At 38.7% G+C, this 17,431-nt stretch overlaps 1 protein-coding gene across 1 annotated transcript in view; it reads right to left on the bottom strand.

The window, feature by feature from the left end:
- The window catches only part of Stxbp6 (syntaxin binding protein 6), a 273,277-nt gene that overhangs the window by 58,679 nt on the left and 197,167 nt on the right, over positions 1-17,431 (bottom strand). Inside the window, exons 3-4 of the mRNA XM_042686420.1 lie at positions 3,428-3,558; positions 2,546-2,711 (exon numbers count right to left, since the gene is read on the bottom strand). Coding sequence (XP_042542354.1) covers positions 2,546-2,711; positions 3,428-3,558 — 297 coding nt within the window. The remainder of the gene's footprint in view (positions 1-2,545; positions 2,712-3,427; positions 3,559-17,431) is intronic.

Genomic DNA, 17,431 nt, shown 5'->3' with positions numbered 1-17,431 from the left:
CATGGACTTTCCTATCCTGGTTTCAAACCGTGGATCCTAAGATCTCAGCATCCTGAGTAGCTAGGATTACAGGTGTGAACCACCAGCTTCTGGCTTTGTTTTTTTTTAAATCTTAAAATTTACTTATTTGTGCTGGGCATTGGTGGCTCATGCCTGTAATCTTAGCTATGCAGGAGGCTGAGATTTGAGGACTGTGGTTTGAAACCAGCCCTGGCAGGACAGTCTGTGAAACTCTTATCTCTAATTAACTACAAAAAAAGAAAATAGAAAACAAAGAGCCTAAAGTGGAGCTGTGGCTCAGGTAGTGTCCTACTTTTGATCAAAAGGCCCTGACCTTGAGTTTAAGCCCTAAGGTTCCCCTCTGCTGCCCACAATTAAAATTATTTATTGCAAGTAATATAAATTTCTAATCAAGTTACATGATTTTGCCCAACTTTAGGGTAATGTAACAGGGTATTTTTAACACAGGGTGGATTAAGGCTTAATATTTACTAGATTAGAAGTACATACATATTCCCTTAGGTTTATACCTTAGTAAGGATTTACTGAAATATAACACCAACAAAAGTTAAGAACACTATCCAATACATTGTAAGAAGAAGTTGAGTGTTTGGATAATAAGTTAGAAAGGCAAAAGCAAGCCCGGAAGACTAGAGCTGGACTCATGCTCACAAAAAGGTCAAATCTCCTGAAAAACAGGTCACTGACATCCAAATGTCATAATCACAGGAGTGTGCTGAGTTGGGTGTGAGCTGAGTTGGAATGTTATCTTCATTACTGTCGAGTGACATGACTCTTGGCTAACTATTAAATGATCTCTCTGAGGAGTTTCTTTCTCTGTAAGGTGAAGGTGATAAACTGTGTTTACAGAGGCTGCTTTAAAAAACTAAGAAATAGATATCAGAGGGGTAAAGAGTTTAGTGGAAGGCAGCATGCCAACACAAATATTAATTCTCTAAAAATCACAAAACAGTTATAGTTTACAGTATAAGAAACAATTATATCTAGTATTTGTGTCCAGGATCATATTTCATGCACTCAGAATGGGACAGGTATAGAAACATTAAAGGGGCCAGATCATAGTGATCCCAGAAACAAAACTTTTATGTCTTAGAATTGTGATAAATGGCAGAAAGAAAGACTAATCAAAGCAGTAATTCATCAGGGTGTGTTGGTATAACTGTTATCAAGGAGAAACAACTGTTTAAATAAGATAAATGGAATTCATTAAGGGCATATGTGTTGCCAACAAATTACAATATGCTTCACACAAACTTCATTTTGGGTCCTCCTTAGGAATCCAGGAACAGTCAATATTTATTGCAGTATAAATCTTTTATTCTGTTCCTTCATCAAGAAGCAATTAGCCTACACAATAGACCTACAACCAAACAAATACAGATTCCCAGAATGATGAACTGAGACTTTAGATATCTGGTCTACCCTCCATGTTACATATGGGGAAATCAAGTTCTACAGAAGGTGGAAGTGACACCTACAATCACAACAGACAAAACCAAATCTACTACTTAATATTATTTACTTGAGCTCTCGAGAAAAGGAATCTTATTTTTCTCCAATACGTACACTAAAAGTTTCACATTAGAAAAAGGGCATGCATCCCAACTCTCCATCTTCTGGGGCTCCGAAGGTAGTAGACCTTCCACTACTTATAGGACTGGGCCAATGATTGTGGGAACACATCAATTATGAACAAAGAATAGGGAGTCTAATACAAATTCAGATGAAAGACAGAGTTTAAAGAAAATATTTAACATATCTTGGGTATGGAATCTTCAATTATTTGATTAGAGTGAATTTGATGCATTTCAGGAACAAAAACACCATTTTTTTTCAAAACCAGGAAAATAAGTCAATGAAAAGAATGATGATATAAAAACTCTTTCTCAATTCACAGAGTGATTGTCAAGATTTGTATGTTTTTTGCAATTTTAATTCCTTGAAAAGTCTTGCCCTCCAAAAGCACCCACTCAATGTTGTCCATATGGTGTTACTAACCCCATAACCTTGTCTTATAGCACTCACCAGAGCTTGGCTCTGGGTTTCACTCAGGAAGAAACCAAAGACAAGCTATTACTTGAAAGAAAAGGACAGTATCTTTGGAATTTTTATATTAGTAAGTTTTAAACATTCTGAGGGGGAAAAAAAAAGAAAAAAGGACTCCCCTGACTTTCCCCCAACCCCAAGAAAGAAAACCTAGTGTTGTGCAATGAAATTATAGAAAAGGCCATAAAGAAACCAGATGGATAGGTTTTTCTAATAAAGGCATAGGATTGTTCTCATAAGACAAATAATCTACTTCCATGACTTATTCTTCTAAAAAGATCAGCGTTGGCTTCTGATGCAAATCAACTAGTGTGTCTAGTTTTAGTATACAATGATGTCCCTAGGATGCTTCCAATACTGGCTTGTTCTGAGTATTTTGATTCTTTTATTTAGTAGAAATTATGTCACTGAACATCTGTTGATATAAAAGCACAACTAAGAAAACAGCATGAATATAATCATGTAAGTGTTCCCTTACCTCCCATAATTTTGGACTGGCAGTTAATAAACTCTGGCTTCCTGTCAGTGAGGTACCTCTGGCACGTGTGGTGGAGGATCTGGAAGAAGGTGCATTTTTCTGAGGCTGTGCTAGCCACCCACTGGTCAAAAGCATTTTCAAACAACAAATCAAACTCTGCAGAATCCTGGAAAAGACAATGAAACCACTACTGGTCTCATTTCATTAAAACAAAACAAAACAGAAACTCAGTGCTTAGTCTGTCAAAATGCATAAAGGGGAAAATAAAGTTGTGGAATCAATCATAAGGTTCATCTTAACTAGGACCCAAGTGAAGAGGGAGTCCATATTTCTCTATCAAACAAGATGTAAATCCTGTTTGGACCTAAAAAGCCAATAGTACAGAAGCCAAAACAGCCTAACTATTGAGTTACATCAGAATCTGACTGTGTGTAATTACTCCAATTACTTAAAGAAGGTATTAATCTTGTCCCTAAAGTTCTGTAGGAAAAGATTTTTTTTTTTTAATTTTAGTACATAATAACAATTTACATATTCTTCATTATTGAGGTATTTGCTCGTGTATGTGTGTGTGTATGTGTGTGTATGTGTATGTGTAAAAGGGATTGGGTACATAAATAGCTATATCATAAAATACTTCATTAAATCCAAAGGAACCTTAACACATATTTTGCTTGATTTCTGGTAATAAGTGTTGGTAGATGATCTTTGTCACTGGTGACATTAGGAGCTAAGTGACACTTTGATGAATGGTGATAATGTTTTGATCATCATCAAGAAATATCTTGCTAAGAATGATTAAAACCACCACTACCACTACCAAGGTTAAAGTGTCATCTGGAGAAGAGAATTCCTCCGCTCAGCACTGGAAAATCCACTTACCCGGTTAGGATCGATACCATTAACCTGGCGAAGCTGCTCAAGCATCCACTGTGATCTCCGAACAAATGATGTGGAGCCCTCAAACTGTTTGACCTTCGTGATAGACGCCTGTGTGGGTTTCTTGTTTGTCACTGCCAAGAAAAGACCAATCAGATGAGTGGATTTGCAGGTTGGCTTACTTCCTCATTCTATGTGTTTCTATATAACATCTACTGTGAATATGCAGAGTGAGGGAGAGGGAGGGATGTGAGGGGAAAGGAAAGGAAGGGAGGAAAGGAAAGAAGAGAGAGAGAGAACAGGAGAGGGAAAGAGGGAAGGAGGGAGAAGATGAATGGCTATGTGTTTCCTGAAAGAGGAGTACTGAAAAGCTCTTAACAATAGCCCTTATCCAATCAAATTGAAATCAGCTTAAGTGAATACCACCAATCCCTGGTGATAGGCTAGAAGAGGTTAAAAGAACACAATTACAGATTGTAGGGAAAACTAAGTAGATACAGGGCTGACAGGAATCTGGAAGGTTTACTAGGAAGGCCACCTGTTCAGGGAAATGAAGTTGTTAGTTTTCTAGGGGACTACAATGTGTATTCCTAATTTTATACTCCAGGGCAAGTATCTGAGATTTCAACTTTAAGAATACTTCAGTCACTATCCACACACACACACACACACACACACACACACACACACACACACACACACACACACACACACACCACACATGTTCACAAATACAAGCACATCTTGGCTTTATCATATCATTTGTGTCTAGCTTGGCATCTGATGATGGCTGTATCTGACATTCTGGACACACCCCAATATGAGTTCCTGAGGTCACTACACCTGCAAGACCAGGACAGCCCTTCTTTTTGCCTCAGGCAGATGAACAAGCCTCACCTCTCACCTCAAGTACCGATGGAGAAGCCTCCAATATCTCTCCTACTTGGTGCTTTAAAGACAAGCATGGTGGGGGGCTGGGAATTGGCTCAGTGGTAGAGCGCTTGCCTTGCATGCATGAGGCTCTGGGTTCAATTCCTCAGCACCACATAAGCAGAAAAAAGCCGGAAGTGGCGCTGTGGCTCAAGTGGTATGAGCACTAGCCTTGAGCTGAAGAGCTGAGGGACAGCGCCCAGGCCCACAGTTCAGACCCCACGACTGGACCCCTTCCCCCCCCCCCCTGCAAAAAAAAGACAAGCATGGTGGGAGAGGTAATTAAGAGCTGTAAGGGCTTTCTTCAAAGTTCCTCCTGAGCTTTGGACATAAACTGTAGTAAGATTAAATAGAAATGAAGCCCGGGGAGGAGACAGAGAAAGTGACAAGCCCTATTGGTTGGAATGAATTTAACACTAATCACTGCCCTGAGGGGAACTGCGTCATATTCTTCCATTGTTTCCAATTACTATGCAGATGCTTAACAGACAGGAAATCATCATCATCATCATCATCATCATTAGTGTTTGAACTCAGGGCCTTACCTTTGCTAGATAGGTTCTCTTATTGCTGAATAATGACTCTCACTCTGGCTTGTGATATTTACTTTTGAGATAGGGCCTCACCTTCTGCCTGGATGCACAACAGGATGTGATCTACCTAGTTTATACTTGCCCTTGTAGCTAGGGTAACAAGTATATGCCATCATATCTAGCTCTCAGTTGAGAAGTCTGGAGATAAATTTTCTTCCCTGGCCTGCCTCCTGCCAATCTCAGACTTTCCAGTAACTAGGATTACAAGTGTGAACCACCTTTTAGCACTTGGCTTAAAAGAATTCTTGAGGGATGAAGGACAGAAAGCAGGTGATAAGCAGGTGGTAACCAACCCCTTAGGTTCCTTAATCCCATGGTCTATGGCAGTTTTGGCTCTTGAGATGTGAGAAGAGATATGCTGTAGACATTATGGGAACCTCTGGTCCCAGCACTGACAATAGTCTTCATGGCCTCAATACAATCTTCTCCCTTTGCTTATACCAGAATTTAACAATTGAAGAAAAAACTTCAAATAAAGCTTTAGCTGTGACCTATTATCTCAGTTATATTTGGCTAAAACTCTTTGAAACATTCCATACCAATTACATTCACTTTTGTGGTTAAAAAAAGTCATTATCCCTTCATTACCCATGATCATAGGAAATTTTATCATCCCCTAACACAAATAGTCTCTCCTAACAGGCTCTAAGCCTGTTATGTGCCACTGGAAATAACCGTTCACCTAAATAAATTCAAGCAATTATTACTAGTGTGCCCAGGGTGCTGTCCATCCATTTATTTGATTCTGTGTGTGTGTGTGTGTGTGCGTGTGTGTGTATGTATCTCCTATGACACAAATGTGATACCTTAGAGGCCTCTCTGAGAGTTGTTGTGTGGTGTTACATTTTAATATTAAAAGAAACAACACACCTGGAATATCTGCAGGGCTAAAATGTGCTTAAAAGATTAAAGAATGCTTTTCAATAACAGGAAAACATGGGTTCCTGTATTAGATACTTTCCCACCCACCCTCAAGAGGATTTCCTCCCTTGTTTATGTAAATCTCAGGACATTTCAGCATCCTGGGAAACTTGCAGGCTTTCCTTCTAACTCCAGTTAGAGTTCTTACAAACTCCTATTTTTACTTCTGGTCTGTTTGTTTCCAAGAAGTTTATTTCATTGGAAACGCTCAAACACAATGTCGGATCAGTATATAGTCCTGGCATGTTTAACATTTACATTGTAGAAAGGCCAAGTTTCATTGGAAGTTTGTCACTAAAATGAGGCAAGCAGGAACCCCACCCACAATGACAAATTTCCCCAGGGAACTCCTCAGCATGGAACATGCTATAAATCCCCTGTTTATACCACAGACAGTGATACCCATCCATTCCTGCCTTTTCCCCCCTCTTATTTTACTGCTCACCCAGCTCTTGATATCTGGCTAGTTTTCCTGGGCATTCAGCCCAGCTTGGTTTAATTTTTGTTTATTGCTATTATCACCAACATCCTAGCTTCTGTTTTGAAGCAGGTGCCTTAGAATTATATTATTATATACACATTATATAGAATTAAATAGAAACTTTCCCTTTCTGAAAGCAAAACACTTACACTAACATACACTAACAAGACATTTTGAATACCATACTTGAAGGAAACATGATGGCTCAAGCTTTTCCTTATTTGGTGTTTTAGAGTCTACAGCTGATAAATAATAACAGAGTCACTCAAATTCCAGATGTCTAACGAAAAACAGTAATTTATCTTCTCCTTTCAAAGGGGTGGTAATCGAAGGCACTTTTGGAAAATGCAGCTTGATAAGGGACCTCCAGATTATAGATTCCCAAATTCACTATTTTCAATGACTTTAAAGGCTATTCAATGGGGTCATTTGTGTTATACATTAATTACTGTGAAGGATAGGCAGCTATCAGGCATTTCGAAGGCTGTAGGTAATATTTCAGAGCACCCAGAATCAGAGCATTCCCTGACGCTCATCTCTGACTGCACACCAGAGCCACCTAGGAGTTGCTACAGCACACTCACTGAACAATGAGACTAGGATCCTTCTGGGGTGTACCCCTCACACACACACACACACACACACACACACACACACACACACACACACATTTTATGTCTTCCCACTTCTTTCTGAGGCATACTGATTGCTGAGAACTGCTGAACATATACATTTACCCATTTAGTAAATATTTACAGAACATCTAGGTTTTGTGTGCAAACTAAGTTATGATTTTAACCAAGAACTTGGGAGTGGAGTAATAAAAATTACACAAAAGATCCTGAAGTACAGCTGAAGGATAAGTGATACATTATTGGTCGGCTGACAAATATGGGAAGCTGTGGGAGGTGGACATATGGCAGGCAGTGCATCATTCATTCTGTCTAGGAACTTGCACAATCTTCTACAAATGGGACTGGGATCAGCTTGTCCATTTGAACTTAACTACAGGAGGAACTCAGTGCCATTCCAAAGCCTTTAGAATAAAATACAGGTCACTTAACCTGCAAAAGTCTCTCTAAGTTCATTTCATTCCACATTTTTTGTCCACTAAGTTTTAGCTTCTTTTGCTCCTCTGAATAGCAATATCTTCCTACTCAAGTCCCTCTGCACACACAGAGAAATGCCTTCATAGAAATGCCCTCTTCCCACCCGACTCCTCCCCCCCCACCAAGTTGTATACTTTATTTCCAACTTAATGTCTAGTGAGTCTTATTGCTGAATTAGTTTACCCTTTGTCCCACTTCTTCTTCCTACTTCTTCTTCCCTGAAAATGAGGGAGGATGACACTGTTCAAAGAGAAATGTACTCAATACCGGACTTATGTAACTGCAACCCCTCTGTGTATCAGCTTCCAATAAAAATTTAAAAGCAACAACAAGAAATGTCCTCTTCCTTGTTTTCCATAGCTGCCTCTTGTTTACTATTTAGATTTCAGCTTGTAGCTGAACTTCACAGAAAGATATTTTCATAATCACTTTATCCAAGTAGTTCCCAAGTACAATTCTTTCATGGGACAATGTTCATTTCAAAACCAAGTTCATGCCAGCATGGTAGTACATGCCTGTAATTCCCCCTACTTGGAAGGCAGAGGTAGGAAGATAATGGTTCGAGGATAGCTCAGAAAAGAAGTTAGTGATATCCCTCTCCAAAACAAGAGAAATGTGGTGGTTCATCTTGTCATCTTAGCTACTCAGGAAGAAGAAGAAGGATCATGGTACCAGGCCAACAGTGGCAAAAATATGAGACTATATCTGAAAAACAAATTAAAGATAAAAGGACTAGAAGTATTGCTCAAATGGTAGAAAAGTTGCCTAGCAAACATGAACATTAGACTTCAGTTCCAGTACCAAAGCCAAACCAAACTCCAACAAACACAATCAAAACAAAACAGGTTCAAGTTTGGATAAAATATTAACGTTTGCTTCTGAGAGAGCTATGAATATTTGTGTATAAATTACCACATAAATCTACTACTTCTTATGTTTGTGATATAAAATCTTATAAGCTGAAATAATACTTAAAATAGAATGTATTTTAAAATATTTTAACTATGTCTTTGATATAGTTTCAGGTTTTTCTTTTAACATTGGCAACATCTGTGTTATAGAGACAGAATTATTATTATTCTACCACTATTTTGTAGACAAGGAGACTGAGAGACAGAAAGAGCTGATTTGCCAGTCATGCTATAATGGGAAAACTCAAACTTAAATGATGCACTTCAAGCCCACTGATCTTTCATATAAATTTTTGCTACAATGTCAAATGTCACATTTTATATGGCATGGAGGGCTCATTAAGGATTAATTGAATCATTTCTTTTTAATGATACTGCTTGCTGTGATTTTTATAGTTTCCTGAACTGTTATTTCCTTAATATTTCCCTTCAACTACATTTGCATTTTTTTTACTTAAATAAATCCATGAAATACAAAATAACTTAAAGATATGAGATCCACAATTCACTTTTCTTCAGTAGGAATGTAAAAAGAATCCACAATTAAAATAGAAATAGTATTAATTTCAAACTAAAAAAGATCTTGGCATCTGAGATCTATTCTTAGGTAAACCAGGTAACTGGCAAGTAAAGACAGGTGTTATTGACTACTGCCATATGATCAATATCTTAGATCTAATAAATCAACCAGAAGTGGCTACTCCCTGAATGCAGCATTGTACTGGAACTCAGTAGGTAAGTTCTGGGGTATGTAGCTTAATGCTTTGGGGTCACACACATCTACCAGGACCCATTGCTTCCTGTTCTGGCATGAGAGGCAGGTCAAAGTATGGAAGTCTACAAATCCAGTTGTTTTGCCATTGGACCTACATACAGAATGGCTTCATGTCTTGTCTTTAACCTTCATGTGGATTTGTTCCTACAGCTTGTATAGTTAAAAGGTAGTGATAGAAAGTTTTATGTCCCAAATAATATTTATCAAAATAAACTTCAGGAAATGGAAACAAAGACATTTTATTCTTTGTTGTTTTGGTTTCCTTTTTGTCTTGTTTATTTGTCTTTGAGAGGGTAAGGGAAGGTCACAAAAATAGTGAGACAAATGGTGAACAAATGCAGTAGTGGTACTCACTAGACACTATGTTGAAAATGAACTATACAACCTGTTGATGGGTACAGTAGAGAAAAACTGGGAGAGAGCAAGGGAAGGGGGTGACATTGTCCAAAAAGAAATGTACTCATTACCTGACTTATGTTTCTGTAACCCCTCTGGACATCACTTTCATAATAACCATAAATTAAAATGAAAAAGGAAGTATTATGTCCAGAATATCCATGCCATCTTAACACAAGTGGTGTAGTATCTTTACCAACTAATGCTGGTACACCAGTCCTGGGGATTGAACTCACAACTCAGGGATTGGGCATGGTCTCTGAATTTCTTTTTATCCCCCACAAGGCTAGCTTTCTACCACTTCAGCCACGTTTCTATTTAGGGCATTTTTGGTGCTTAAGTGGAGATAAGACTATCTCATGGGGCTGGCAAGGTGGCTCAGTGGTAGAGTGCTTGCCTTGCATGCATGAGGCCCTGGGTTCGATTCCTCAGCACCACATAAGCAAAAAGAAAAAAAGCTGGAAGTGGTGCTCAAGTGGTAGAGTGCTAGCCTTGAGCTGAAGAGCTGAGGGACAGCGCCCAGGCCCAGAGTTCAGGCCCCATGACCAGACCAAAAAAAAAAAGACTATCTCATGGACGTTCCTGCCATGGTTGACTTCAAACTGTGATTCTCATGTCTCAGCCTCCTGAGTGGCTAGGATTATAGACATGAGCCATGGGTGCCAGCTAAAAATATCTTTTAAAAATACCTGTCCAGGTGCTGGGAAGGTGGCTCAGTGGTAGAGTGCTTGCCTAGCATGCGTGAGGCCCTGGATTTTATTCCTCAGCACGACATAAGCAGTAAAAGCTGGAAGTGGCACTGTGGCTCAAGTGATAGAGTGCTAGCCTTGAGCTAAAGAGCTGAGGGACAGTGCTCAGGCTCAGAATTCAGGACCCAGGACTGACCAAAAAAAAAAAAAAAAAAAAGAAAAAAAACATGTCCATAAGATAGTTTATAAAAATAAAATCATAAACTTGACTAATTACTGACAGAAATTGAAATAGGGATGTTGTGGCTCCTTCTTGGCCTGGTGGTAGATACAGGGAATTGGGTTTAACTGGTGCTATCTTGTATTCAGGGTAAAGGCACCTAAGTCTCACCTCCCAGGTGATGGGCATGCCTGAATTCCTAGAGGCAGGGGTGGGGACTTGGACAATAGGTTATTGGATCTGCCAAACTTGGGTTGTGAACTCTCAAGCTCAGTGTGACCCTGCTTCCTGAACTGACCCTAGTTAGGCACAGACCAGCTCAGGTGTAGGTACACCATGCCTCCTGTCTCTGTGTTCACATCTCCATATCTTCTAGTGCTCCTCTCAGTCAACATGGTGTCCCACTTCAACTCTTCATTGGAGTTTGTCTAGTTTGTTGGTATTGTATTTCTGTTCTTTCTTCCCTCTCCAGCCCTCATCACTCAGTTTTCTAACAGTGTATTCAAACTGTATTTCTTTCTTTTAAATGTTTTGTTATTGTAAAAATAGTGTACAGAGGGGTTACAGTTACATGAGTAAGGTAATGAGTACATTTCCTATTGAGCATTGTCACCTCCTCCTTTGTTTATCCCCTACCATCCCTTACTTCCCCACCTCCCCAACTCCTCCCTCCCTTCCAAGTTGTAAAGTTTGTTTTCAACATAGTATCTTGTACATCCCATTGTTACAATGGGTAAACTTGTATCTTTATTCAGCATTTTGTTATTTCCCTTCCCCTCCCAAAATTAGAAAAATGCATATAGGAGATGCAAGTCATGGACATCAAACACAGTGAAAACATGGGTTATACTGCGGGGGAAGCACATACAAAAGAAGCAAAAAAAAAATCATATAGTACATTTTAAAGACGTTCTAACTATCTCTAACAGTGTATTTGCTGGGCTGAAGATCTTTGTCACAGAAGTCCATCTGCAGACCGCTGGTACTCCAATAAAGGCTCTAAAAATCTGACCTCTCAAAATATGGCTTCTTGTTTTCTCACCATATACCAAAATCACTGACCTTGATTGTTCCCAATTAGAACAATCTATTTAACTAAATAATCCAGAACACCTGTAATCCTAACATTCCAGAGGAATCATGAGGCAGGAGGATCTTGAGCTTGAGGCTTACTTGAGCTACTTGATGAGACCTTGTCTCCCAAAGAACAATAACAAAAACAACAAGCCAGCCGCTGCCTAATCTATCAAATCTTGTCTGGCATGCAGCAATTCAATGGGGTAGAAGGATTAGGAGAGCCAGAAATATGTTACATACATGTAACGAACTAGAGAATGGCTCCTTCTCTGTAGATAGTACTGAGTGGATCTTCCATTTCAAGGACCATTAGTTGAGAGAGTACTGTTTTCCAAATGTCCCACAATTGTTCCCATGACCTTATTCACAGATAATCTCTCAACTACTCTTAAAAGAAACTTGGTTTTGTCTAAGATGCTTATCCCAGCTTTAAAATATTTTAAGGGAAATACTCAGTATATAAACAAAATAATTACTGGCCAATTTTATATCCCTTGTTTCATAGGTATTGCACATTTACTAACAGTTAACATCTCCTTTCACATGGAACTTTTTCTTTCTTTAAAATATTTTTTATTGTAAAGATGCTGTACAAGGGGTTACAGTTACTGAGTAAGGTAATGAGTATACTTCCTATTGAGCGTTGTTACCCCCACCTCTGTTTTCCTCTACTATCCTTTCCTTCCCCACCTCCCCAACTCCTCCCTCCCCCACAAGTTGTAAAGTTAGTTTTCAACATAGTGTCTTATACATCTCATCTTTACAATGGGTCAACCTGTATCCTTATTTCAGCATTTTGTTATTTCCCTTCTCCTCCTCAAATTAGAAAAGTGTATATACAAGATGCAGGACACAGGGATCAAATACAGTGACAACAGGGGTTATACCATGGGGGAAGAACATACAAAAGAAACAAAAAAAAAAATCACATAGTACATTATAAGTACATTAAAAACAACAGCAACAAAGATAAAATCTCTTGTGTCCCTATTTTGAGGTTCATTTTGCTGAGCATCATTTTATGTGGTCATATGTAAATAGCTTTTGACCTTTTTTGCTTGTCTGGTAAGATTATCCTAGACATATACTAGTTATTACAAATAAGGGAAACATTGGGACTTATGTTTCTTTGGGTCTGGCTTACTTGACTTAATACATTTTTTTCCAAGTCTTTACATTTCCTAACAAATGGGGCGATGTCATCCTTTCTGATGGAGGCATAGAATTCCATTGTGTGTGTGTGTGTGTGTGTGTGTGTGTGTGTGTGTGTGTATCACATTTTTTCGATTCATTCATCTACTGAGAGGCATCTGGGTTGGAGCCATATCTTAGCTATGGTGAATAATACTGCAATAAACAGTTATGCTGGTAGCTTTACTATGGCCTTGTTTGTGATGATTTGGGTAAATGCCCTAAAGTGGGATTGCTGGGTCATAGGGGAGCTTTATCTGTAGTCTTTTGAGGAACCTCCATACTGCTTCCAGAGTGGTTGAACACATTTATACTTCCACCAAGTATGTTCTCTTTTGGCCACACCTCCTCTGGCATCTCTTATTAGATTTCTTGATTATAGCCATTCCAATTGGGATGCGGTCAAATCTCAATGTTGTTTTGATTTGCATTTCTTTTGTGGATAGAGAAGTTGAGCATTTCTTCATGTGTCTATTGGCCATCCTTATTTCCTCTTCAGAGAGGTCTCTCTTTAAGTCTTTAGTCCACTTATTAATCAGGTGGTTGTTTCTTTGAGGATTTTGTTGTTGGGGATTTAATTTTTTGAGTTCTAAATGTATTTTGGATATAGGCCCGTGTCTGTTGTTTGGCTAGTGAAGATCTTCTCGCAATCTGTGGGCTTTCTATTGATCTTGCTAGCTATGTCCTTTGCCATGCAGAAGCTCTGCAGTTTCATGCAATCCTATTTGTCCAACCTTTCTTTGATTTGTTGTGTTTCTGGGTCTTCATTAAGAAAAACTTGGCCTATGCCAAGGAGCCCTAGAGTTTCTCCTATTCCTTCCTGTAATGTTTTCAGGGTGTCTGCTTTTCCTTTGAGGTCTTTGATCCATTTGGTGTTGTTTCTGGTGCAGGGTGATATATATACGGATCAAGCTTTAGTTTTCTATAGATGTGTAGCCACTTCTGTTAGCATCATTTACCGAAGAGGCTGTCTTTCTTCCATTCTATTATTTTTAGCTTTCTTATTGAAGATTAGGTGGCTATATATCTGTGGGTTCATTTCTGGGTCTTCAGTCCTATTCCATTGGTCCTCAGGACTGTTCTTGTGCCAGTACCAAGATGTTTGGATTACTTTGGCTTTGTAGTAGAGTTTGAAATTTAGTATTGATATTCTTTCTGATAAGGATTGTTTTTGCTAATCAGGGTCTTTTATTATTCCATATGAATTTTTGCATTGCTTCATCTATTTCATTGAAGAATAAAATTGGGATATTGATAGGTATCACATTGAATTTGTAGAAGGCCTTTGGTAGTATTGCCATTTTCACAATGTTAATCCTCCCAATCCAGGAGCATGGGGATGGGGGTTCTACTTCCTTAGTTCTGCTTTAATTTCCTTTTTCAGGTGTTTAAAGTTTTCATCATAGAGGCCCTTTATTTCTTCAGTTAACTCCTAGGTATTTTATTTTTATTGGGCTATTACAAAAGGAGTTGCTTTCCTGATTTCAGCCACACTTTTCTCATTATTGACATACAGAAAAGCCATTGATTTTTGAGGGTTAATTTTATACCCTGCTACTTTGCCAAAGTTTCAAATCAGCTCGAGTAACTTGGGAGTAGAGTCCATGGGGTTCTTTAAGTACAAGATCATGTCATCTGCAAAAAGGGAGAGTTTTACTTCATCTTTCCCTATTTGGATCCCCTTTATGTTTGCATCCTGTCTTAACTGCTGTAGCTAGGCATTCTAATATTAAACTGAAGAGGAGTGAAGAGAGTGGACAACCTTGTCTTGTTAACATGGAACTTTTACTAATAACCTTACTATGTAGGTGGGCAGTTTTGTAAATCAAAAACAAAATTATTCACAGGACAGTTTGTTACTAATGCTAGGCGACTAAAATACAGAATTTATAATACATGTGTTCTTTAGATTCCTTAAAATTTCATAGTTTGAGTGAAGGTGAATGTGTCAGCTCTCTGCTCAGCTGCAATCTAATGGCTAGGCATTTTGATTTCAAGTTTGTTGGTAAACATTAACAATTTGGAGCAAGTAGAAAAAAATAAAAAACAACCATCCCAAAACTCAGTGTTCACACAGTCTTACCAGTCAGTGCTGTTTTTTGGTTGTGACAGAGATGACTGAAAAACATGCACGCGCACACGCGTGCGGGCGCGCGCGCACACACACACACACACAGAAATATCTTCCGCACTATGGGTTCAGAAAACAGAAGTATAGTTGCGTGTGGCATCTGGGTGCTCAACTGGAACTGGAGTGGAAGCAACCAAGGTGAGAGATGATTATTTGGAACTGGTTTGTGTATAGCTCTTTTCAAACTCTAACACCTGATCATTCTAGGTGGATTTCACAATATGCCTGAGAACAAAATTTCAGATTCGCGCTGCATCAGCAGTTTTATCAGGTGAGTTGGATGAATGCTTATAAAGCTGAAAGCACAGGCCGTCAGCTCAAATGCTTTCAGAATAGAGAAATGTCTCCTCTGTTATAGTTAGTTGGAAAAGGAACCTGATGGGCTGTACATGGGATGTGTTGGTTTGCTTCTCATACTGTTTCCAAAAGTGTGTTATAATTTAGAGACTTACCTATCTCTTGTTTCCTCCTTCCCATATTAACTACTGGACAGATTCTCACAGGACCCTAGGTATTGTTAAATCTGATGTTTTATGATTTTCTTTTGAGATAGTCTCTCCCTATGTAGTCCAAGTTGCCCCTGAATCCGTGATCCTCCTTCCTCAGCCATTTAGAGGGCTGGGAACACGAAGACCCAGGTACTCCAAAAGAATATGAATTTTGCCTCCATATAAATGTACTTATCAAAATATTTAAAGGGAACAAATATTCAGCATATAAGCAAAATAATTACTTGCCACATATCCCTTGCTTTGATTTTATAGGTACTTTTATTTAATATTTTTTATTTAAAGGAAAAGCAAAAAAGTTGTCATTTCAATCTTGAATACCAAGGAATTAGAGGAGGATGAAGAGCGTCCTGAAACATTCCCTGTTCTCTTGGTCCTGAAGGGAAAAGAAGGCTTAGAATCAGTGCACAGGTCTATGAGGAAGCAGATTCCCTGTCTTCAGAGGGACTAGGCACAAAAAACGTTTTCCCTGCATAAGATTCTTGATTTGGTATCACTAGTTAGTTGATCTCCAACTACACAACACTGTCATTTTTTAATTGTAGAAAGGCTCAGAGGAGAAGATGGAGGAAAAGAAAGAGGAGGCGGAGGAGGAGGATGAAGGTGGAAATGATGATGAAGATGATGATGATAAGGATGAAATGTCTAGGAAATTTCTCAGAGATATCAAAAAAGCTAATCATTTATATGGCAAACATCTTCCTTTTTAATAGTTTGGCTAAATCTTTCAGTGGGACAAGAATGAAAACTCTCTTGCAAAGATTCTATTAGAAGGTTGCCTTCCAGGTCAAGAATAGATAATGATCAACCATAGCTTAATGGAGTAAGCGGCTGTCCTACAGGACCTCTGCTGGAAGTCACAGTTTGTTTTTAATATTTTCAAATTACCATCAAAGAGGCAATACTTCATTTGGAATGTACAACTTCAGTGTTATAGGCACACAGGAGATCTTGCTGATAGCTTGATAATCTAATCCTTTCTAATTTTATCTTCTTCTCTTCATTCATAATTATGCCCAGAATATTGAAAGTATGTACATTTTTTATTCTGAAAGGGCATTCTAATTTTAAGTTAATGATAGGTTCAGGTACAGCACACATAATCTTAGACTATTAAAATATTACATCTGCAATCAGGAAACTTAATTCTAGAAGGTTTGAATTTCCACTGCTTTCCCTAAATTAGGACTATGATGTCTGTATTACAAATTGATACAAAGTATAAACTGATGCATGCATAAACATGTGAGTGAACAAACTGCTTCTCAAGAAAAGAAGAACAGGCTATGATGCCTATATGATGCTTATAATTGTAGCTACTGAGATAGAGCCTGGAAAAATAGAGATTTGAGGCTCATGGGGAAGATTAGCATTACCCTATCTCAATAATCTGTTGGGTATGTTAACACATCCCTGTGATTCCAGCTATTTAGGTGGTAGCCTAGCTAGAAAGATCATGGATGAGACTGTCCCTAGGCAAAACTATAAGACCTTACTTGAAAAACAATTATCAGCAAAAACAGCCAGGAAAGTTGCTTAGTGATAAAGTATTTGCCTAGCAAGTTCAAGACTTCGAGTTCGAACTCCAGTACTATAAGAAAATTTGACTGATAAAAAAGAATAGTTCTTGTGTCTACCAAAAAGAAACTAAAAATTTATTTCAGGTTGAATTGTTCCATTTCAAAATTAAGCCATAAGACTGGAGCATTTTCTTACTGGAAAATAGGGTTATTCTGAGAATCACAGTGGCTAGATCAAAATCCAAGAAGTTACAGAAATACCAGGAGTGGGGCTGGGCAGGTGGCTCAGTGGTAGAGCGCTTGCCTTACATGCATGAGGCCCTGGGTTCAATTCCTCAGCACCTTATAAGCAAAAAGAAAAAAAGCCAGAAGTGGCGCTGTGGCTCAAGTGGTAGAGCGCTAGCCTTGAGCTGAGGGACATCGCCCAGGCCCAGAGTTCAGGTCCCACGACTGGACCCCCCCCAAAAATAAAATACCAGGAGGATAATAGGACAGAAATTTTGGGGTTACAGTGTGACTCTAGACACTAAAAGTAATAATACTATGATATGATT

Source organism: Dipodomys spectabilis, unplaced genomic scaffold (genome assembly GCF_019054845.1).
Source record: "Dipodomys spectabilis isolate Male_0828 unplaced genomic scaffold, ASM1905484v1 ptg000097l, whole genome shotgun sequence".
NCBI classification, from domain to species: Eukaryota; Metazoa; Chordata; class Mammalia; order Rodentia; family Heteromyidae; genus Dipodomys; species Dipodomys spectabilis.
Note: the sequence above shows the minus strand (reverse complement) of the source record. Positions and strands in the feature narration are given on the sequence as shown.